The sequence below is a fragment of the Myxocyprinus asiaticus genome, chromosome 8, assembly GCF_019703515.2.
Source record: "Myxocyprinus asiaticus isolate MX2 ecotype Aquarium Trade chromosome 8, UBuf_Myxa_2, whole genome shotgun sequence".
Taxonomy (NCBI): domain Eukaryota; kingdom Metazoa; phylum Chordata; class Actinopteri; order Cypriniformes; family Catostomidae; genus Myxocyprinus; species Myxocyprinus asiaticus.
In genome coordinates this window covers 50,424,858-50,449,408 of record NC_059351.1, presented here as the reverse complement: position 1 = coordinate 50,449,408, position 24,551 = coordinate 50,424,858, and the positions used below count along the sequence as shown (strand labels likewise).

Below are 24,551 nucleotides of genomic sequence, written 5' to 3'. Positions count from 1 at the left end.
TCCTAATGACATAGACAGTGTTGGGTGTGATCAAAGTCCCTTTCAAGGCAAGTCAGTCCACTCTGCGGCCATCTTTGCAATGCTCCCAGACAGCTATTTTCTATGTAAACAAGCAGCATAAAAGTACAGCTCCTATCTACTTGAATGGGGACAGGCTGAAATCTCCAAAACAGTTGGTCAAATTATGATTTAAAGAACATATTTTAAATCAGAAGTTCAATCTGACAATAATGGTCTCATAAATTGTGCTTCTTTAGCTCAGATCATGCTAGAAAAAATTGGCTGGTTTTCAGGCTTGTCTAGCTAATGCGCAAGCACGTTCTCGAGTTGATTGACAGGCGATGTCTGTATCTAAAAGGTGATTGGCTCTTTTACCTGTAAGGCGGGACTTCCTTTTTTATATCCGCCATATTGGCAGTTCCAATTTCTCCCATTCATGTTGATACCAGTGCTCCGTCTTGGGCTAAATAAATATTCTCTAATGTAATCTGATTAATAAGTAATTTGTTACTGTAATCATATTACTTTTAAGTCAAAAAGTAATGTATTTTAAACATTTAAAATTCTTACAATTGGATTACATTTACTGACATTCAATTAAAGTAATTACTTCTAAGTATATTACTTGGGTGGCACATCTTTCTAAAATAATATGATGTATAATAGATTTAAAATATGAATTCATATGTTCATAGGTATGTCTATTTTAATGACAGCTGAAGGATCTGCAACAATAAAGAAGGAAATCTAGACATTATTTGGATTTGTTGAGAGGAAAAATTAGTAATGTGATTACTAATGAACTAACCAGTTCATTTAAATTTTAAATAAGTAATTAGTAATTTGCAGTGGATTTTTTTTTTTTTTTTTGAGTAACTTACCCAATGCTGGACATAGAAGTGATGACGTCCCAGTGAGGCTGGGCTCAGAATTCGGTCTCAGTAAAAACTAAATATTTAATGTCTCTACTTACTAATATCTGATGAGAAAACATGGACACCCTGAGCACTTCGGTTTGTTTTAATATATTTTGTAATAATGATGTGAAAGTGCATAAAAGTCTTCAGCATCAGAAGAGTGTGAAACAAATAACAAGTGTTGACAGTGTAGACAGAAACTTTACTCTTAAATACTTTTTATTCCACCTAACTTTTATAGTAATACAGGAATACAATAAATTGTCTTAATGCACAATATATTGTATTGTATTTAGAAGTCTTTAGAAGGTCCCACCACCATCATACTGACCTAATTATCATTCAATGAAATGCAGTTGCAATGGACATAATCAAACAGTTATACTTTTAAAGTCACAGAGCTGACAAATTGTCAGGTATTAGCAGTCAAGGGAAATCTTAACTCTGTTGTTTACTGGTACAAATCTGCAGTATTACAGATCAGAAGAATGAAATCATGGTGTTGGTGGTGTTATAATAATGTGGGGGAAGCTCAAGTGAGAATGGTCCGTCCATGGAGGCATTGGATGTTTTATACACACTCAGCGAAGTACTTCAAGGGAACGACAGAGCGACACTCCCTCACCAACAGCGTATCCAGTCTGAAACACACAAAAGAAAGTCAACACTTTGATACTTCAGGCCTGGTTTGATTTCTAAAGGAGTTTATATAGTGGCTAACACACAGTTGCTAGGCACAGCTAATATAATTTAGTCCATAATCCATTGACAACATGAACAAATATCTTAATAAATAAGCAATTTTTTTCAATGAGTTGGCATATTCAAATAAGCTTCAGATAATGGTTAATGGTTAAACTGGTTTAGAACTCCATTTGTGGTGAACGTGAAATGCGCTAATATTTTTATAACTATTGTCTTACACTGTAAAAAATAAATACAAATCAGGTAACCTAAAACATTTGCAAGATTCTAGATTAGCTAATTGTATTCAAGACAAAAGTGTTTTTTACTCTGACTAAAACCAGCCTGACAAATAAAGTTACACCAAGAAAAATTATTTTTATGGGTTAGATCAAGTAGAAATAGAGCCTTCAACTTCAAACTTGTATGAGTTCACATAATTTGTACAATTATAAACAGTGGTAAGATTATTTTCAACTTACACAGAAAGCAGAAGAGTAATACCAAAGGGTTTGCGACTAGGTTTCCTGTTAAGAAAAACATGGAGAACATTAAGATCATAGCCATAATAGCCATAAATGCAATAGTTACTTTAAAAACATGTCTATTGAATAAAAATAAAAAATTCCATCCCTTTCTTCTAACCCTATAATTAAAGGGTGAAAGCACATTTGTGTATTAACATATAGAACTACACTGTAAAGAAAATATTGTTACATTTATGGTTAAAAAAACTGACAGCTGGGGTTGCCAGAAATTTACTGTGAAAAAAGAAAATAAGATGAAACATAACTATTTTAATAAAAGTGATAGCATAAAGATAATAGTGTACTGCTTTGAATTAATATTTCAATATTGTACCTTTTGTAGCTAAAATAAGTGTGTATGCTTGAGTGTGCTTGTGTTATGTGTATGAGTGTTTGTCCGAGCTTGTGAGTACTTACACGCTGTTTATCAGGGTCTTCAGGCAGGCAATGTCATCCGTGATGTCATCGTCGACCAAAGCTTTTAGGGGAAACAAGAAAAAATCTTAATCTAATGGTTCATGCTGTGGTTAATGTTTTTAAACACATATAATTTACAGTTCCTTGTGATTTTTGAGTGCAGAAATGCACAAAAAAGTAACACTTTGAACACTAGGAATGATCTTCCAGTGACCTGAATTGTTATACAATTCAACAATATATTTGGTTAGGTATAAATGTAAAGTTCAGCCAGGCGTGACGTGATAAAGTGACAAAGTTAAGTGGCTTTTTCTCCCTCGAACTCACCAGTGCAGTTCATTTTGCAAACATTGAGAGATGGCACCTTGCCGGAACCACAGGCCAACTGCTCACTGAGCTGAAAAACTCCAAACAGACGCCAGACGGTGGGCCACTTTGGCACTTTCCCCCAGAGCCAGGTCCCTTGGTTTCTTCTCGCTGGGACCACAATGCGTGCCTTTGGGAAGGCTTGAGGTAGAGCTTGAGTGGGTCTGTTTTCCTCACGGACAAAGCTGGTGTTGAAGTTCGAGCCATTGGCCTTGCAGACAACTGGCAAAAAAGAAAGAGATGAGTGAGAGTAATTAACCACTTTCATATTCATATGGCATGACAAAGGCAGAGACTTAAAGAAAAGACTAAACTCACGTCTGGCGATGAGATCATCTACGGTCATATTGTTTCCCATGGCACTAATCACCTGCAACTGAGCCACTTTCAGCTGGGCCTTCAGCTCACATTTTCTCATAATCCGTCCCTGACTTACACTGGACGCCAGCAGAACAAGAGTCAATACGGCCAACATCTTCACTGAGAGAACACTCTCCATCTCTGTCTGCTCTGATATCTTTGGATGAAACATTATTTTAACAACTTGTCTGAAAGTTTCAACTAGTTTTAAAGTTGTAGGTTCTACGGATAATGCAGTAAGACAAACAACCAGCTAAATAGATAGTAAGACAGACTGTCACATAGATAGTCAGATAAACCGTCAGGTAGGTAGGTAGATAGATAGATAGATAGATAGATAAGAGTGAGTTGGTGATGATAGATAGATAGACAGACAGACAGACAGATAGATAGATAGATAGATAGATAGATAGATAGATAAGAGTGAGTTGGTGATGATAGATAGACAGACAGACAGACAGACAGACAGATAGATAGATAGATAGATAAGAGTGAGTTGGTGATGATAGCTAGACAGACAGACAGACAGACAGATAGATAGATAGATAGATAAGAGTGAGTTGGTGATGATAGATAGACAGACAGACAGACAGACAGATAGATAGATAGATAGAAAAGAGTGAGTTGGTGATGATAGATAGACAGACAGACAGACAGACAGATAGATAGATAGATAGATAAGAGTGAGTTGGTGATGATAGCTAGACAGACAGACAGACAGACAGACAGACAGACAGATAGATAGATAGATAGATAGATAGATAGATAGAAAAGAGTGAGTTGGTGATGATAGATAGATAGATAGATAAGAGTGAGTTGGTGATGATAGACAGACAGACAGATAGATAGATAGATAGATAGATAGATAGATAGATAAGAGTGAGTTGGTGATGATAGCTAGACAGACAGACAGACAGACAGACAGACAGACAGATAGATAGATAGATAGATAGAAAAGAGTGAGTTGGTGATGATAGAGAGAGAGAAAGAGAGAGAGAGAGGAAAGCAACTTTATCAAGCAGATCAAAGGCCTTTTGTGGGTTTGTTTACATTTGAATTTTTGACAGTTGCAGTTTGAATGAACGAGCATTCCGCTGGCCCATTTGAACGTTCCGTCAATGTAAGTCTATGAGATTTTTACGATATTTGATAGTCAGCTGTGCGAGAACCGTAAGTCTGATCAGTTTGAAAAGACATACAATACTATTCCAGAACAGTCCGAAGGTCTGTGCCAAATTTGGTGGATGTAGCTTGAAAGCTGTAAGAGGAGTTAATGTTAGAAATTTTGGTCTTGGTTTAGGGATATTGGACAAAACCCTAAACAAAGTCTGTAGAATAACAGTAATTATAAATAATTTCATTGTGTATTTTCATTACAACGACAAGCAAGGCAAAGCTAATGAGCACAGCAGTTACGTTAAACAGTGGGAAGAACCACATTATGATTTATCTTACCAGACGATCTGTTGAGCTGATTCTTGTTGAAGATACAGTTGAGATTCTTCACCATGCTGCTGTACTGTAACTCATCAGCACTAAGACTTATATATGTTACAATCACCTCCACCTTCAGCTGTACCGCTGCAATTGCTCCATCCCTAAATAATTAATATTTTGTCTACATATTTTTCAACATGCCAGAGGATGATTGATGGACTCTCCCTGCTGAGTTTTGGTTCCTCCCAAGATTCCTCCCCATCCTCCCTAAGGGTGTTTTAATATACTTTTTTTTCTCTAAATCTGCATTGGTTTGCAAATGGATTTCCAGTTGTGAGTGGTGTGATGTCTATTCTGAAGCTGATGTTTTTTTGGTTTTGGTTTTTGCATGAGATCTGGTTTTATAATTCAAATAGACACGCCATTCACCTCGCTGTGGATGTCCAGGCTGCACCACCTAATAAAACAGAGCATTGAAATCACAATAACATCAATCTTCAGTCTGTTTAAATCCTTATTGTCTTTTCCTTGGGTGGATCTGCAGGGTGGACCAAACAATTCACTGTAAATCCTTTGTGATGTAAAAAATGTTATAAGTTGTTTTTTCACTGTCATTTCAAAAGCTCTTTCAACTGACAACGGTTAGTTGTCAGTATTAGAAATGGTTTCGAACAACCTAATTAAAGGACCATTTAGGAATTATAAATTGTACAATGACAATAATTCAAATCAAACTTCTGCATTGTCACACCAGGTGGATTAGATCAAATTAAACAGATTTACTTAAGCAATTGGCCAATAACTTTATATAGGGACTGCAACATAACAATAAGCCATGAGAAATACTAAGAAAGTACAAACAATTGTATAAAAGTAATAGCCTGACTGTCATTGATTTGCCCCGCCCTCCTCCTCATCACAGTTTTCTTTATAGATGAGAGTCAAAGAGCTCGTAGCTATTATGATGCAATCGACACAATAGCCTGCACTATTTGTTACCATGGGCAGCGCTAGGGTTGGGCTACCGGGGCATAAGTCCTGAATGTTTTCATTAAAATCCAGAAGTATTTATCATCTTGTTATGTCAGAAGTACCAGTGCTTCGATATCAGGTTGATACTAACATATATCAATACTAACATTTAATTTTTTTACAGTTTCGGTAATACCAAATACAGACTCAATTTACACGCTGTCTAGTTGGTGGCTTCTTTCCAGCACTCATGTGCATGTGCGTGCATGCAATGTGCATTCAGTGTGAGTGGCTCCTTGTACCCCCAACCGGGGTATAGCGGCCCCTTAAATTTATAAAGGTTGTTGTTCTCCATCTGGACCGCTTGTTTCAGTACTTTTTACATATGGAGACCGGAACCAGAAAACAATCCAGCGGCAATCAGAATCATCATGGGGCCTCCCAGTGGTTGGTCAGGATAACTGTAGAGATTGATGCGCTAGTCGCTACATTGCCTGGCAACCAAAAAAGCTTACAATTAGGCTTATGAAATGGTTATTAATTAGGGAAAGAGTTTTTTTTTTGGATTCTACATGTAATGAATATTATAATGTTAATTCAAATGAAACTATTTATAAAACATTTTTGGTAAAGGCTCAGTCACATCTGCATGGCGAAATTCTGCGGATTTTGCAGATAGACCAATGAAAATAGTGCATGGAGAACACAAAAACGCATTCTGTGAGAAGTCTACCTCAGACAGATTGATGAACTCAGTTGTAAAATGGATCACTGTGGACTGTAGGCCAATAATAAGCTTATGTTCAATTATATGGAACCAAAGCAAACAATACATTGACATCTAAAGCTTAATTTTAAATAGCTTTACTCGTCTATCACAATAATGCTATGTCTTTGAATAACTGAATTATTTTAATTTTAAAATATTCATTTTTATCATTTTAACATATTATAAATGTCATTTTAATTACACATATTGAATTATAGCTATTTTTATATGCAATTAATTGTGAATAATTGCAATTAATCGCATTCATCGAAATTTTCTGAGAACTGGCACATCATGTAATTAATTTAATAAAAAATGTTAATCGATTGACAGCCCTAATAAAAATATTATTTTAACAAATGTAAATAAATACTAAATAGATAATACATTTTCATTGTACATTCTTATTTTACAACAATTACAAGTAAGGCACAGCTAATGAGCACAGCAATTACAACAGTTAAAAGAGCTATTATGAAGAGTCTTACCAGACGTTCTGTTGAAATGATATTTGTTGGAGATGCAGATGACAGTCTTCACTGTCCTAGTGTACTGTGACCCATCAGCACCAAGACTTAGATATGTAAGTATTACGTTAACCTGCAGCTGCACCTGTGCTTTTGGTTCATCCCATCATGGTTGACAATTTGTTTCAATTTGTTTTGACATGTGCCAGGGGAAAATGGACTGAATGAATTTTGGTTCTTCTCATGGTTTCTCCATCATCTTCCCTAACCATCTTAGAGTGCTATACAAAAAAACAAAAAAAACAAAACTACTTTTTGGATTGAATTTAGATGATGCTGGGCAATCTTGCATCTAAGACATCATTGTTCCTAAAAAACTGCAAGTGTTTGTGATGTAACATTCAGGTTGTCATTTTTGCTAGTCTCTTTCAAACATATTGGGTTTTTTTAATTTTCTAGCTGTTAGTGATATCAGTTTTTGGACTGATACAGTGCAAACCCTTTTGGTTACCCTATGTTATGTTTACTGGATCTGGGCCCAGTTTCTAGAAACCTCTTTAGTTAAGAAGTTCAGCGGCACTGACCCTTAAAAAAATATATTTGTTCATGTAACCTAAAGTATGCTGGATGATCTAGTCATTTTAGTTCATATTTTTCACCATTTTTTACAGAGCTTTGTTGCATGCACCTTGGAACTCTGTTCACCTTTAAAACACACGTTTACAGTAAGATTTCCAATTCAAATAATCCAGTCATTCTTCTACTGCTGGATGTCCGGACTTCACCGCACATATAATAGAGGATTGGAGTCACAATAAAAACCTAAAGTCAATTTAAATCCTTACTGTACCATACTTTCATTGCGTTAGTCAGTGTGGGCCTAACAATTCCCTGTTTGATGCCTGTTTAAACAGTGTATAAGTGCTTTGTGATTTAAATAGCCCTTTCTAGGAAATGGGTTAAGAACTGACAGTGGGTTTGATTGCTTCGAACAACCTAATTTAATGATCATTTTGAATGAAGAACTATACAGTGGCATTTATTTTAAATCAGACTTGGGCTGCATTTATCAAAAGCATTGCCATCTTAAGCTGATTGTAGAGACCACTGGCACCAAAGGTTTCTACGATCTACTGCTTTTAGGAAACGCAACATTGATCTGCAATGTCACACACAACTGATTAATCCAAAGGTCACAATGTCTCTCTTTTTTGTTTCTACAGCTCTTTGGTTTGGTAGTGTGTCCTTTATCTTTTAGGATCTGAAAGCTTATTGTTAAATATGAATGAGCTTTCATTTAAAATTTAAAATTTTTGCTTTAGAAACTTTACACAGTTCGTCTCTTGCAGGTGGAAGATGTCACCATTTTAATTATGTCAGAAACTGGATCCACACCAGAATGCTGAGTCACGCTATGAGGGATCAATAGAGCTCATTCAAATAATGCAAAAATACTTTATGAAAAACATCTGCTTTGGCCTGTTTCTGTTGTTTTCCAATGTCACATGAAGCTGCAGCACCAGTCCCTATTCACTGTTGGCTTGACAAAGCCAACATACTGTTGTTCTACACACAGATAGTACACGTACATCTGTCTGTTTTAGATCTTTTCATCTGGAAAGCATCACAATCTAATTAACATCTGCTAAACTTCCACGAGAGGCGGTGGAACATGTTTTTACGTCAACAAATGTTGGTGTACAGATGTATCAACACTGAAGAAGATGAGCTGTCCTAATTTAGAAGCACTCTTAATAATCTGTAACTCTTTCTACTTGCCGCAGGAGTTTTCCTCGTGTATTCTTGTGAGTGTCTATATTCCTCCACACGCGTGTGTGAACGCAGCGCTGCAACAGCTGGTTGATCACATCACAGATAGAGAGCAACAACACTCAGACTCACTTATTATTATTCTTGGAGATTTAACAAGGCAAATCTCACACGTGAACTTTCCAAATACCGACAGCACATTACATGCCCCACCAGAGACAGAAATACACTGGATCATTGCTACACAACAATAAAGGATGCATATCGCTCTGTCCCATGTGCATCTAGGACTCTCTGATCACTGTCTGGTTCATCTTCTTCCGACTAACAGGCAGAAACTAAAATCAGCTAAACCTATAGTAAAAAGTGTAAAAAGATGGACCAATGAAGCAGAGCTGGAACTACAAGCCTGCTTTGACTGCACTGATTGGAGTGTTTTTGAAGCTGCAGTCACCGACCTGGACGAGCTCACAGATACTAATGTGACATCATACATCAGTTTCTGTGAGGATATGTGCATTCCTACTGTGACTTATTTAACATACAACAATGACAAATCATGGTTTACAACAAAACTCAGGCAGCTTCGTCAGGCCAAAGAGGATGCTTACAGAAGTGGGGATAAAATCTTGTACAATCAGGCCAAATACAGACTGACAGGAGATTAGAGTGGCTAAAAGAAGCTATTCTGAAAAGCTGAAAAGCCAGTTTTCAGCTATCAAACCTTCATCAGTGTGAAGAGGCCTGAAAGTCTTGTCCAACCACAAGACACCATCCCCCAACACTGTGGGGAATCAACAACTGGCTAACGACCTGAATGTGTTTTACTGGAGATTTGAAAAGCCCAGTCACAAAACCCACACCTGCTCTGACCTTCACAGCTCACAAACACCTCCTGCCACCACCCTCATCCCCTCTCCTGCTACTCAACATATACTTAAGATCTGTGATGAGGATGTGTGCCGGGTCCTCCGGAAACAGAAGACAAGAAAAGCACAGGGCCCAGATGGTGTTTCACCTGCCTGTCTGAAAGTCTGCACTGACCAACTGGCCCCCATCTTCACACAGATCTTCAATAGATCAGTGTGAATTTCCCTGCTGCTTCAAACAATCCACCATCATTCTGGTCCCCCCCCAAAAAATCACAAAAAAAAAATCACAGGATTAATGACTACAGACCTGTTGCTCTCACATCTGTGGTCATGAAGTTGTTTGAGACTGATTTTGGCCTACCTGAAGGACATTATTGGACCTCTGCTGGACCCCCTCTGCTGTTCTGTGGATGATGCTGTCTATATGGGACTAAATTATATCCTGCAACACCTCGACAGGCCTAGGACTTATGCAAGGATCCTATTTGTGGACTTCAGTTCAGCCTTTAATACCATTATGCCTGATCTTCTCTCAACCAAACTGACCCAGCTCTCTGTGCCCACTCCAATCTGTTAATGGATCACCAGCTTTCTGACAGTTACACAGTAGCTAGTGAGACTGGGGAAACTCACATCCCTCACTATTAGCACTGGTGCTCCTCAGGGATGCGTTCTCTCTCCGCTGTTCTTCTCCCTGAACATGAATGACTGCACTGCAAAGGACCCCACTGTCAAGCTCCTGAAGTTTGCAGATAACACCATGGTCATCGACATCATCCGCGGCGGTGACGAGTCTGCATACAGACGGGAGGCTGAACAGCTGGTTGTCTGGTGCAGTCACAACAAACTTGAGCTGAACACACTTAAAACAGTGGAGATGATAGTGGACTTCAGGAGAAATCCCCCCAAACTCCCAACTCAGCCACCAAATCAGACAGAAGGAAACTACAACAGACATTCAGGACTGCTGAGAGAATTATTGGTGCCCCCTGCCCACCCTCCAAGTCCTGTACATCTCCAGAGTGAGGAAACGTGCAGGTAGAATCACTCTGGACCCCACACACCCTCCCCACTCCCTCTTTGAACTGTTGCCCTCTGGCCGGCGCTACAGAGCACTGAGCACCAGGATATCTAGGCACAAGAACAGTTTTTACCCTCAGGCCATTTTCCACATGAACAATTAACTGCCTTCAGGACTCCCATAGGGCAATAATGTAAATACATATCTCATGTACAAATGAAAATTCACATATTCAATTCAATAATTGTACATACCCCTACCTTGCACATACATTACCACTTGCACATTCTGTTATATGTCCTATTTTTTGTATGTCTATTTATACTCTTACCTTGTTTTATATTCTGTGTCTCACTGTAATGTTCTGTGTGCACTTGTTTCTCCTATCGCCAAAAAATTCCTTGTGTATGTGAGACCACTTGGCAATAAAGCTCATTCTAATTCTGATTCTGATTCTGACAGCTCTAGACTCTGTAATCAGCAAACAAAAAAGTGTCCGTGGACCGTGGACAATGATGCTTTCAACCTGTCAATAATTTTGAGCGTTGTCACAGTATCGTAGTTGCAGCAAATTTTTGAGGCATATTGTATTTTTATGTCATGTTGTTCATAACAGTTATCAGTTGAGGGCGCTATTTTGCTACTGTTGTTTTTAACAACCATTTCCACTCTCAATAAAGCTAATTTGGTACCTTTGGAGCATGTGGTTTTGGAAAGAGGGGGCGTGGCTAATTCAACAGCTCTGTCTCGTGGAAGTAGAACGTCTAAAATCGTTTACAGCACCTTTAACAGAATGCTCAAATGGGCCAAGACTATTTAAACTCCAACAGTCCAATTTTTTTTAAATCAAATGTAAACAAGGCCTTTGCTTTTACTTATCTAGTGTTACGTTATGTTATGTTATTGTTATGTTATGTGCAGTTAGTCAGAATAAAGCTCTTGATATGGATGGAGACTCACACTTTGCCACAAGTGGAACACAAAAGAAGATACAGACAGAATGTTAGTCTCATTCACATAAATTTGATGTAATAATCTTGAAAGTGAAAGTCTATCATTCTGCCTAACATCTCCTTTTGTGGTCCACTGAAGATAGAAAGTCTTATAGGTTTGGAACAACATTAGGGTGAGTAAATGATGACAGAATTTTAATTTTTGGGCAAATTTTCAGACTCCCTAAAATGGTTTGGGAGGGTGAGAAAGAAAGCTTGGTAGGAACCAAAACTCAGCAGGGAGAGTCCATCCTCCACATGTTGAAGTAAATTAAGATGAAATATTAATAATATTGGAACGCACTAATAGCACAGGTGCAGCTGCTGGAGGTGACATAAAAGTCTTAGTGTTGATAGATTAAAGTACAGCAGGACAGTGAAGACTCGCATCTGTATCTCGAACAGAACTTGTGGTAAGACCCATTATAATACCATTCTTTCCACTTGTTAAAATATTTATTATACATTAATTTTATAAATGTAATATCCATTCTGTTTTAACTATAACAAAACAGGGAGTGTATGAATTTATTTGCTTGTTTGTTTGCATGATTAGAATTAAAATAATAAGCTATATTTCTTCATTATGTTTCCTCATTCCACACTTCATTAAAGGTGCACTCAGTACCTTTTTTTTGTTTGTGTCTTCTTGGACTTAATGACACCTAGTGATGTGGATGCAGTATTATTCAAATTCAATAGTTTTCAGTTACAGATGCCATTGTAGAAATTCACTATACACAATCAGCCATGATTCATTTAATCCAAGAGTGAAAGTGTCCAATAACAAGACGGTTACTGAGATTGAGCGAGTAGTATTCAGCTGGTCATGTGATTGTAAAATAGCAGCCCCCATGAGGGTGTCCCTCCCCATGTAGAATAAAACAGCTTTTGTAAAGGTTACTGATATGACTAGAGTCCTTGTCTTATGTAAGTGGCCATGAGTTTATACATACTGTATGTTTCAAAATTGCAATTCATTTCTTTAGGAGTAAAACTTTTTTAATTTGTGCATTAATTTTCTTTCCCAAATATGTCAAATTCATGTCTGAGAATTTGGAAGCAGTTGTGTGTCAATCAGACAGTGCATGGGTATCGAATTGAGTCTGTACTACTAGTGCTGCCCAAATACTGGTATCGTGACATTTTTTTTATTTTAGTATCAACTTGGAACTGAAGTACCTGTACTTTTAATATAACAAATAGTTACATTTGAGTTTTACAAATTGCATTTACTAGGCAGAATACTGTACGGTAGGCAAATGTTCCATTCCAAACAAGCCTTAGTCCATCCCAGCATATAAAATAAAAAGTTTGTTGTGTATCTGTGCGTAGATGATTTTATGGTTCTCTGTTAAGTATGAAATATTACAGTTTCGGTGTCTCTGTGGAACTCGCACCCCTTTCATCCAAATTCTATAAATAGGAGAAATACAATGGCCATTCTAAAGTTGTGCTTTGTGCATCTTGAATCTGAAGAAGTGTCTTTGTCTCAGAGAGGATCAGATGTCACTGAAATGTTATGAGACACAAGATTAGATGCAAACTGACAGATACAAAAACAATGGCGGGAGGGGAACTGAGTTTGGCTATGTTACGGATAGAATACACTACTCCTACTATTCATGCGGTGTATAGTTGTCATGGAGAGGCTCAGAGGCAGAGATATGAACTCAGTTGCAGGGTTTATTGAACAGGTGATTTGAAGCAGCGATGTAAACAACAGGTGAGACAATCCAGAAACAGTAGCAATGATGATAGTTGGTTAGTAAGATCCAGACAGGGTTATGTAGCGATGATCGGTAAACTCACATAAGTCCTTTGACTTTGTAGGGAACGTAAACACAGGAGAGTCCAAACACAGGGAAGATAAATTGGGAATACAAAACACCAGACTCTGACGAGGAGAACACTAAACTCTGCAAGTATAAACAGGTAAGTATCAGCAAACAAGGGAGTCTGTAATCACAGGAAGAACATGGACGAGAGGTCTGGAGTCTCTAAGATACTAACGATGAGAGCAGACCATGATTGTGGGTGTGAGCGAAGTTCTTATGCAGTCCTTGATTAGCCGGTGCGTGTGATCAACACTCAGGGGAGTGTGAGCGGAGTGTGTTGGCAGTGAGGTAGAGAAAGTGCGAGAGCCCGGTGGATCCGTGACAATAGTATGTATGTTGTGCATAATATAAAAATTTTCTTTGTGCATAGAATACCCAGAAACCCAATACGGTATCCTACAATGCAATGTGCTTCACTTCACCTTTCATACCACAATTATGTACTGTAATATCAGTTGTGATTTTTAGCTGATGATTTTTCAGTTGTAATTTAAATAACTTCTCTTTCTTGGCTGACAAAAATGAAGACAATTTTACACAAAATTAATCAAACTGCAAAATACTTGGTTTTATTTCAAATATGATTACTGGACGCCACCAAGGAGGGTACATGGAGAAAGATATCCATTAGCATTTCCATTCATCTCAGTGAAAAGAAAAAGCACACTGTGAGTACTCCAGTTGTTTAAAAGGAATAGTTCACCCAAAAATGAAAATTCTCTGAGAGAATTTTCATTTTTGGGTGAACTATCCCTTTAACAGCATTTTTAATGATAAAAGCACGGTCATTGGCACAGTGTGTGATACAAGGAACAGGGATATTTTTATTTACAGTAGACAGACATTTTAGTAAACACCTCATCCCACCTAACTTTTATATCAGTAAATAATGGTTTATTTATTAATGCACCAATGCCCTTTGTTTGGTGTCTGTTTGGAGTCATTAGATGTCGAAATACACCCAGGTCCCACACCAAGCTATACTGAGTCTTGTCTGTTGGGTGTTGAGTGTTTTAAACACACTCAGCAAAATACCGAGAGGGAACAACAGAGTGACACTCCTTCACAAACAGTGTCTCCAACCTGTAACACACAGACATCAACACTTTAAGACTTTAATGTATTAGACATATAATAATGACCGTGCATTTGTCATTTACATTAATACAAGTAGTTAATGTGTACTTGAGTGTATTATTTAACTTCTGTAAACAAAATCTTATTCTTTCAACATTAAATGTACAGTACACATGCCTTGCGATTCACTTAGCTAACACATTACAACAAGTTGCTAAGCATATCTAATATTATCTTGTTTATGACCATTCATTCACAACATAAACATCTAAATAAATAAGCAAAGAGAAAAATTAAAAATATTATTTATGTATTTATTTATAATTAGGGATAGTTAGATATAAAGGGATAGTTCACCCCAAAATTAAAATTATTTTGTGATATACTCACTCTCCTGGCATCCCAGATGTGTATGACTTAATTTCTTCTACAGAACACAAATTAAGATTTTTAGAAGAATATTTCAGCTCTGATGGTCCATACAATGCAAACGAATGGGTACCAAAATTTTAAAGCCCCAAAATCCACACAAAGGCAGCATAAAAGTAATCTATAAGACTCCAGTGGTTTAAATAATGTGTTCAGACATGATATAATAGGTGTGGGTGAGAAACAGATCCATATTTAGATCATTTTTACCATAAATTCTCCTCTCTGCCCAGTAGGGGGTGATATGCATTAAGACTGAATCACCAAAAACAGAAGAAGAAGAATGGAAAAGTGAAAGTGAAACCGAAGTGGAGACTGACTGAGCAGGGAGGAGAATTTATAGTATAAAAAGGACTTAAATATTGATCTGTTTCTCACAGACATATATTCATATTGCTTCTGAAGACATGGATTTGACCACTGCAGTCGTCTAAATTACTTTTTATGCTGCCCTTATGTGGATTTTGGAGCTTCACAATTTTGGCATCCATTCACTTGCATTGTATGGACCAAATCTTCATTTGTGTTCTGCAGAAGAAAGAAAGTCATACACATCTGGGATGGCATGAGGGGGAGTAAATGATGAGAGAATTTTCGCTTTTGAGTAAACTATTTCTTTAACAAAGATATTATAACATGAAATGCACTAATATATTTATATATCAGTGTATTGTTTTATATATTCTTATATTTTACATTTATGATTTACATTATTTGTAAAAAATAAAAAAAAATAATAATTATTAACAGTCATACAATTATTATTTTTAACTTACATATTAAGTGGAAGAGTAATACCAGAGGGTGTGTCTTTGGGATTAGGTTTCCTGTTAAGACAGAAAATACAGTGTAATGAATGTAACAATTACTATTGTTACTATTACTACTGTGTGTGTGTGTGTGTGTGTGTGTGTGTGAGTACTTACACGCTGCTTATGAGGGTCTTCAGACAGGCAATGTCATCTGTGATGTCATTATCAATCAAAGCTATTGGGAAAACAAGAAAAAATCTTATAAAAGCGTTATGTAGTTGGCTCATGCTTTGGTTATGTTTCTAAACAAACATAATTCACTTTTCTTGCAATTTTTTGAGTGCAGAAAGAAAAAAACACACACAAACACAAGACTGTGAAATTAAATGAATTTCTGTAAATTAACTGAATTGTAGTATCTGGTTGATGATAAATGGGAAATTTAAGTTGAACACCATGTCTTAAAGGAATATTTTGGGTTCAATAAAAGATAAGCTCAGGCATTTGTGGTATAATGTTGATTACCACAAAAAAACTAGTCCAACTTATACCTTGTTTATTAAAAAAATAATCAATTGTATTTACAGTTATGCACTCGCAATAAAAGTGAATGGGGCCAATCAGTAAACATTAAAATACTTACTGTTTCAAAAGTATAGTCACAAGACTTAAACAATATGCATGTTAACATTATTTTAGTTTGATAAAGTCACTTACTTTACTTTGAATACATTGCATTCATGATGTTAATGTTTAGATGTTAAATTGAATAATAATCCCTAATCCCTAAGGTATTAGAATGACATTTTAAAATAAGAGTTGTTGACTATGATTCTGCTGATGTGTGTGTGTGTGTGTGTGTGTGTGTGTGTGTGTGTCTAGGCCTTGACAAAGCTGTCTCTGAGGCGCCAAGTGGCTAAACATTAAAGACATTGTGGTAGATTCACTCACGTTATCAGAATCATAAGGGTCTATATGCCCTGTTTCCATATAGGCATGTTTGTTATTTGTTTAAAGAAATGCATCAAATCAGAGTTAATCCTTAGTACTGCTAGATGTGCAAGAATCCTTGACTCAGAGAGTTTTGTGTGACTTCTACGTTCAAACCTCTCGCACTTCAACTTCACCTAGTACCGAAATAAACTTTTTTCTCTTGGAAAACGATACAAAGACTTCTCTTGAGTCTTTCTTTATTGGATAATTTCCCCGACAAGTTATATCCAATATTACAACTTGGTGCCATGACAATGTAACACCGTAATTGAACCGTAAAACAACTGTAAAAATGTAAATTAAACAAATTTACAGCTCAAATAATACACACGTTTTAACCAAAGTAGTAAAGTGCTTTTATGAAATTATAAGCTTCACATTTTTGCCTTTAAACCCTCTAAAAATTGGCCCCATTCACTTCCATTGTAAGCACCTCACTGTAACCTTGGTTTGTCAAACTTGTCATGTCGAACCTGGTGAGGAAATGGTGTTATATTTGATGTAGCTTTTTTTCGCTCATACTTACCAGTGCAGTTCATTTTGCAAACATTGAGAGATGGCATCATACCAGAATCACAGGCCAACAGCTCACTGAGCTGAAACACTCCAAACAGGCGCCAGACGACAGGCCACTTCTCCTTCTTCTCATGGATGGGTTCCATGGGTTTTCGATTGGGGATGTGACGGCGGACAATACGGGACTTGCCTAAGGCAGTGCCTAAGATGGGCCTTGAAGAAAAGTTTGAATTGGGGTTTGAGTTGGGCCTTCGGGAGGAGTTTGAATTGGGGTTTGAGTTGGGCCTTCGGGAGGAGTTTGAATTGGGGTTTGAGGTGGACCTTCGGGAGGAGTTTGAATTGGGGTTTGAGTTGGGCCTTCGGGAGGAGTTTGAATTGGGATTTGAGGTGGACCTTCGGGAGGAGTTTGAATTGGGTTTTGAACTGGGGCTTGAAGAGGAGCTTGAGTTAGACCTTGAGGATGAGTTTGAAATGGAGCTTGAAGTGGGGCTTGTCATGATTGAGGTGGAGCTTGGGCTGGGGTTTATGAGGTTTGATCTGGGGCTTGTGGTGGGGTTTATGATGTTTGAGGTGGAGCTTGGGGTGGGGCTTGAGGTGGGGCTTGAGTTGGGCCAAGAAGTGGAGCTAGAGATGATCCATGAGACGGTGGTTGAGGTAGGCCTTGTGGTGGAGCTTGAGGTGGGCTTTGTGGTGGAGCTTGAGGCAAAGCTTGTAGTGGAGCTTGAGATGGGCCTTGAGGTGGAGCTTGAGATGGGCCTTGAGGTGGAGCTTGAGATGGGCCTTGAGGTGGAGCTTGAGATGGGCCTTGAGGTGGAGCTTGAGGTGGAGCTTGAGGTGGGCTTTGTGGTGGAGCTTGAGATGGGCCTTGAGGTGGAGCTTGAGATGGGCCTTGAGGTGGAGCTTGAGATGGGCCTTGAGGTGGAGCTTGAGGTGGGCTTTGTGGTGGAGCTTGAGATGGGCCTTGAGGTGGATCTTGAGGTGGGCTTTGTGGTGGAGCTTGAGATGGGCCTTGAGGTGGAGCTTGAGGTGGAGCTTGAGGTAAAGCTTGTGGTGGAGCTTGAGATGGGCCTTGAGGTGGATCTTGAGGTGGGCTTTGTGGTGGAGCTTGAGATGGGCCTTGTGGTGGAGCTTGAGGTGGGCCTTGTGGTGGAGCTTGAGATGGGCCTTGAGGTGGAGCTTGAGGTGGGCCTTGTGGTGGAGCTTGAGGTGGAACTTATGGTGGACTTGTTCTCCTCATGATTGATTGTGATGGTTTTGACAAAGTTGGTGTTGAAAGCCGAAGCACTGGCTTTGCAGACCACTGACACAAGAAGAAACAAACAAACAAACAAACAAATAAAAAGACTGAGAGAGATAGAGAGAGAGGAATCTGAAAGAATAGGCTGAACTCTGTAACTCACATCTGGCGATGAGATCTTCCACAGTAATTTTTTCTCCTTTGGCTTTAATCACTGGAAACCGTACCACTTTCAGCTTGCCCTTCAGCTCACATTTACTAAGAATCCGTCCCTCACTGATACTGGACACCAGCAGAACGAGAGTCAACACGGCCAACATCTTCATTGAGAGAACACTGTCAATGTCTCTCTGCTCTGATATCTGTAGAATAAACACAGAACAGTGAACTTAAAAAAGAAAAGAAAAAAGGAATGGAATTAATTAAAATTTTGTTAAATTTTTTTAAAAAGGCTCATCATTTTAGTTCTGATCATGCAAACAAGCAACAACATTTTAGATATAACAAACTACTGAATAAGTCATTTGTGCCAAATACTAATTGATGTTTTCAATGATACTTATTATAATAGAATTATTTGAACAAATATAAATATTTTTGTTGTAATTTTTCAGAACAATAACCAACAAGGCATATCTAATACCAGTGTGAATACAGAATATGCAATCAAATAGTGGAAATAATATTATAATGAGTCTTACCAGATGCTCTGTTGGTGGAGATATACAGTAGATGAATCTGATGAGTTTCTCAGACTTCACTGTACTTCACTGTGATCAGTTTTATACTTGTTAGAATCACCTCTACCTGGTGTGCACCTGTGCTATTGGCTCATCCCACCAAAACTGACTCTCCCTGCTGAGTTTTGGTTCCTACCCAGGTTTCTCCCTCATCCTCCCTAACCGTCTTTGGGGAGTTTTAAGGCAGTTTTTCAACTGCTTTGTAACAATAGGTATTGCAAAAAGGACCGATGTGTTTGAGCCTTTGATTATGCTTTTTAAATATGCAAAAACACTCATAGGCACACAGGCATCCACGGTAACATTTCCATTTCAAATATTCATTCATGCTGCTGGACATCCAGACGTCTCCACTCATAACAGACAACAGAAGTCACACTTTAAAGCTTCAAATACTAACTGTCTTTTCCTTGGGTGGGTCTATAGTTTGGGTGGACCTGACAAATCATTTTAAAGCCTGTTTAAAACATTGCATATATGCCTTTTGCTTAAGACACTGTCATTTGAATAGCTCTTTCTAGAAACTGACAATGATTTTGTTAGTTTCTAACAGCCTAATCATTAAGGTTAATTATTGTGTGAATTATGCAAAGACAACAATTCAAATCAAACTTGATCTTCTGCATTATCATACCAGAGAGAATTTGAAATCCAACGGGTGTTCCTTGGAAACAGAAGTACATTTGTCTCTATTTTCTGTACAAACAGCTTTCTAGTTATTAGTACGTCCAAAACAACAAACCAAAAACAAACTGACACCCAAAATCAAGGGGGGTAATGCCCAACCCAAACACAGCCATGCAGTCAATTCCAAAGCCAATGTGACATTCACACTCAAATTTCTATCGTTTATGTTAACAAGGTGGGATACTTTATTACAGGCTTCCAAATATGATTACTGATTTCCATACTTATTCACACTAATATATTTTAAATACCTCTCTCTAAATTATTTCCATTCAACTTAATTTGCTGTTGGAATTATCCTACTTCCAAATTCTGAAGTGGGAATTATGAGTTTGTTGCATTTTGTTGCTTTGTTGTTAGAAAGAACAGGAAACATAGATGACGGCAGGTTTGTTCATGCATATTTCTTGAGGAACTTTTATTTTGACACCATTATATATACAGGTGCTGGTCATATAATTAGAATATCATCAAAAAGTTGATTTATTTCACTAATTCCATTCAAAAAGTGAAACTTGTATATTATATTCATTCATTACACACAGACTGATATATTTTAAATGTTTATTTCTTTTAATTTTGATGATTATAACTGACAACTAAGGAAAATCCCAAATTCAGTATCTCAGAAAATTAGAATATTGTGAAAAGGTTCAATATTGAAGACACCTGGTGCCACACTCTAATCAGCTAATTAACTCAAAACACCTGCAAAGGCCTTTAAGTCTAGTTCTGTACGCTACACAATCATGGGGAAGACTGCTGACTTGACGGTTGTCCAAAAGACGACCATTGACACGTTGCACAAGGAGGGCAAGACACAAAAGGTCACTGCAAAAGAGACTGGCTGTTCACAGAGCTCTGTGTCCAAGCACATTAATAGAGAGGCGAAGGGAAGGAAAAGATGTGGTAGAAAAAAAGTGTACAAGCAATAGGGATAACCGCACCCTGGAGAGGATTGTGAAACAAAACCCATTCAAAAATGTGGGGGAGAACCACTACGCACAGACGTATGCAAGACATGGGTTTCAGCTGTCGCATTCCTTGTGTCAAGCCACTCTTGAACAACAGACAGCGTCTGAAGCGTCTCGCCTGGGCTAAAGACAAAAAGGACTGGACTGCTGCTGAGTGGTCCAAAGTTATGTTCTCTGATGAAAGTAAATTTTGCATTTCCTTTGGAAATCAGGGTCCCAGAGTCTGGAGGAAGAGAGGAGAGGCACACAATCCACGTTGCTTGAGGTCCAGTGTAAAGTTTCCACAGTCAGTGATGGTTTGGGGTGCCATGTCATCTGCTGGTGTTGGTCCACTGTGTTTTTTGAGGTCCAAGGTCAACGCAGCCGTATACCAGGAAGTTTTAGAGCACTTCATGCTTCCTGCTGCTGACCAACTTTATGGAGATGCAGATTTCATTTTCCAACAGGACTTGGCACCTGCACACAGTGCCAAAGCAACCAGTATCTGGTTTAAGAACCATGGTATCCCTGTTCTTAATTGGCCAGCAAACTCGCCTGACCTTAACCCCATAGAAAATCTATGGGTTATTGTGAAGAGGAAGATGCGATATGCCAGACCCAACAATGCAGAAGAGCTGAAGGCCACTATCAGAGCAACCTGGGCTCTCATAACACCTGAGCAGTGCCACAGACTGATCGACTCCATGCCACGCCGCATTGCTGCAGTAATTCAGGCAAAAGGAGCCCCAACTAAGTATTGAGTGCTGTACATGCTCATACTTTTCATGTTCTTACTTTTCAGTTGGCCAAGATTTCTAAAAATCCTTTCTTTGTATTGGTCTTAAGTAATATTCTAATTTTCTGAGATACTGAATTTGGGATTTTCCTTAGTTGTCAGTTATAATCATCAAAATTAAAAAAATAAACATTTGAAATATATCAGTCTGTGTGTAATGAATGAATATAATATACAAGTTTCACTTTTTGAATGATTTATTTCACTAATTCCAACTTTTTGATGATATTCTAATTATATGACCAGCACCTTTACACTGGCGGCCAAGTTCTGAATAGTGTACAGATTTTGATTTTGCTGTTTCAGAAGGAAATTGGTTCTTTAATTCACCAAAGTGGCATTCAACTGATCACAAAGTATAGTCAGGACATTACTGATGTAAAAAACAGCACCATCACTATTTGAAAAAAGTCATTTTTGATCAAATCTAGACAGCAGCCATCAGTCCAACACCTTATCCTTGAGTAATCATGATCAATTGACCATTTGATACTAGAAAATCACTTGCCATTATATCAAACACAGTTGAAAGCTGTTTGGATCGTTAAATGAAGCTTAACATTGTCTTTGTGTTTGTTTTTGAGTTGTCACAGTATGCAATAGACTGGCATGTCTTAAGGTCAATATTAGGTCAAAAATGGCAAAAAAGAAACAGCTTTCTCTAGAAACTTGTCAGTCAATCATTGTTTTGAGGAATGAAGGCTATACAATGCTTGAAATTGCCAAAAAACTGAAGATTTCATACAAAGGTGTACACTACAGTCTTCAAAGACAAAGGACAACTGTCTCTAACAAGGACAGAAAGAGATGTGGAAGAACAGATGTACAACTAAACAAGAGGATAAGTACATCAGAGTCTCTAGTTTGAGAAGCAGACGCCTCACATGTCCTCAGCTGACAGCTTCATTGAATTCTACCCGCTCAACACCAGTTTCATGTCCAACAGTAAAGAGAAGACTCAGGGGTGCAGGCCTTATGGGAAGAATTGCAAAGAAAAAGCCACTTTAAAAAAAAAAATAAATAAAAAAAAGAAAAGGTTAGAGTGGGTAAAGAAACACAGACATTGGACAACAGATAATTGGAAAAGTGTGTAATGGATCTTAACCCCATTGAGCTTTTGTGGGATCAGCTAGACTGTAAGGTGCGTGAGAAGTGCCTGACAAGACAGACACATCTATGGCAAGTGCTACAGGAAGTGTGGGGTGAAATGTCACCTGAGTATCTGGACAAACTGACTGCTAGAATAACAAGAATCTGCAAAGTTGTCATTGCTGCACGTGGAGGATTTTTTGATGAACACTTTGAAGTATTTTTATTTTTTATTTTTTTTCAAATTGTAATAGTAATTTTTCACGTTATTAATGTCCTGACTATACATTGTGATCAGTTGAATGCCACTTTGGTGAATAAAAGTAACAATTTCTTTCCATAAGAGCAAAATCTGTACATTATTCCAAACTTTTGGCCGTCAGTGTATTTTACTCAGTTAGCTTGCTGACGATAATAGGATTTTGGTCAAATACAAGCTATTTTCATGGTGTAAAAATGTACAACGTGCATTAAATGGTTGCTAATATACAAAAATATAGGGTACAATAGGGCTAAAGGCTCTAACACCTATTTGTCACTATGCACTGCAAAACGTTCCTGATCCATGAGTTCATTGTGTGTAATGTCTAAAGGTTGATTTTGATCTAATTTTTTATATTTTTTAAAATGCTGTAAATATAGCTAATGAAATTCCCTGAAATTAACACATTTCTTTCAACACAAAATACTTATCATTTTCAGTTTTGTTTAAGATTATTAAACCAAAAATTTTTTTCAAAAACTGTCCCATAAGTGAAAGGGTGGTATTTGGGGTAAAAAGCCCCCCTGTTGCAGGGGCTAAAGGCCCCTTTTAAACACATTGTTTTGTTTTTTTAAAGTGGGGGGAATAGATTTATTATGAAAAATGTTGAAAGTGGGCTCACATTGACTCATCCAATCATAACGGAGATTAATTTGTTTATAAATACTTGAGATGTGATGAAATGTCAAATATGTTTGAAATTAACAGAAAATGAAAAACCCTTTTTCTGAAGTGATTATTTTGAGCAAGTATTATCTTAATTTTTTACTCAAAAAAAGCATCTTGCTGTCTCAAAATTATTTGCATTAGTTGGCAAAATTTTGCACTATAACTATTGCCCAGATATCTACACGATATCACTTTAAACCCCCTAGGGGCCTTTTACCCCAGGTGAGGGAGCCTTTTACCCCAAGTGTACCACCTTTTTTTAAACAACTGAATTTTAATCAAAACAACTTTCCATTATTATTTATTTTCACACAAAATTTTTTCGATCTCAATACATTTTGTGACCAGAATAAAGCTACATTTTCTTAAGGGGTGCCTTTAGCTCCGTTATACCCTACATGAACGAAACGGCAAGTGCTAACAATTAGCTGTATTTAGACAAATTAACAAAACCATAGAAACCGTACTCTTCTCTGCCATGTCTCCTCACAACTTGGAAACTCTGATATAAAAATGATCTCAGAGTTTCCCAGTCGTAATTGCTACTTGAGGGGTCGTTCATGTGCAACTTAGAGTGGGAAAATCGTATTTAAGATAAATCCGTTAGCACGTGAAGGCAGTATTAATCTTGTATTAATAATGTCAATGAATATGGATCAAGTTGGCAAGCATTCAGATTTTTGGGGGAAACAACGCCCCATTATGAACCAGAACCTAACCCTATGCCAAACCAACAGCCAACACAAGCAATAAGTCTGGCAAACAACTGCAGACAAGTAACAACAGGTTCAACAACCGACACCACACAACAGGTTTTGAGATAAGAAATCCCAACGTTCAGCACTGAAAGACACGAGGGAGATCTCTTTTCCAAGTGGCAGCAGTCTGTTTAAATAAAGCGGTCTTTGATTAGAGAGATAAATAGGGTACACAGCAAATCAC

At 37.7% G+C, this 24,551-nt stretch overlaps 1 protein-coding gene across 2 annotated transcripts; it reads right to left on the bottom strand.

Annotated features, from left to right (window-relative positions):
• Window positions 1–1,074: 1,074 nt before the first annotated feature.
• On the bottom strand, window positions 1,075–19,195 carry LOC127445507 (uncharacterized protein DDB_G0271670-like). 2 transcript variants are annotated; one of them, XM_051705636.1, is made up of 6 exons: window positions 19,115–19,195; window positions 18,577–18,775; window positions 17,187–18,476; window positions 2,546–2,606; window positions 2,084–2,128; window positions 1,075–1,558 (listed from the first exon to the last, which is right to left on the bottom strand). In XM_051705636.1, the coding sequence occupies exons 2-6, from the start codon at window positions 18,737–18,739 to the stop codon at window positions 1,489–1,491; spliced, it is 1,629 nt and encodes a 542-aa protein (XP_051561596.1). In that variant the 5' UTR covers window positions 18,740–18,775; window positions 19,115–19,195; the 3' UTR covers window positions 1,075–1,488. The 2 variants fall into 2 exon arrangements, with proteins under 2 accessions (XP_051561596.1, XP_051561595.1); XM_051705635.1 differs by lacking the exons at window positions 1,075–1,558; window positions 2,084–2,128; window positions 2,546–2,606 and adding exons at window positions 13,250–14,492; window positions 15,692–15,742; window positions 15,842–15,902.
• Window positions 19,196–24,551: the final 5,356 nt, after the last annotated feature.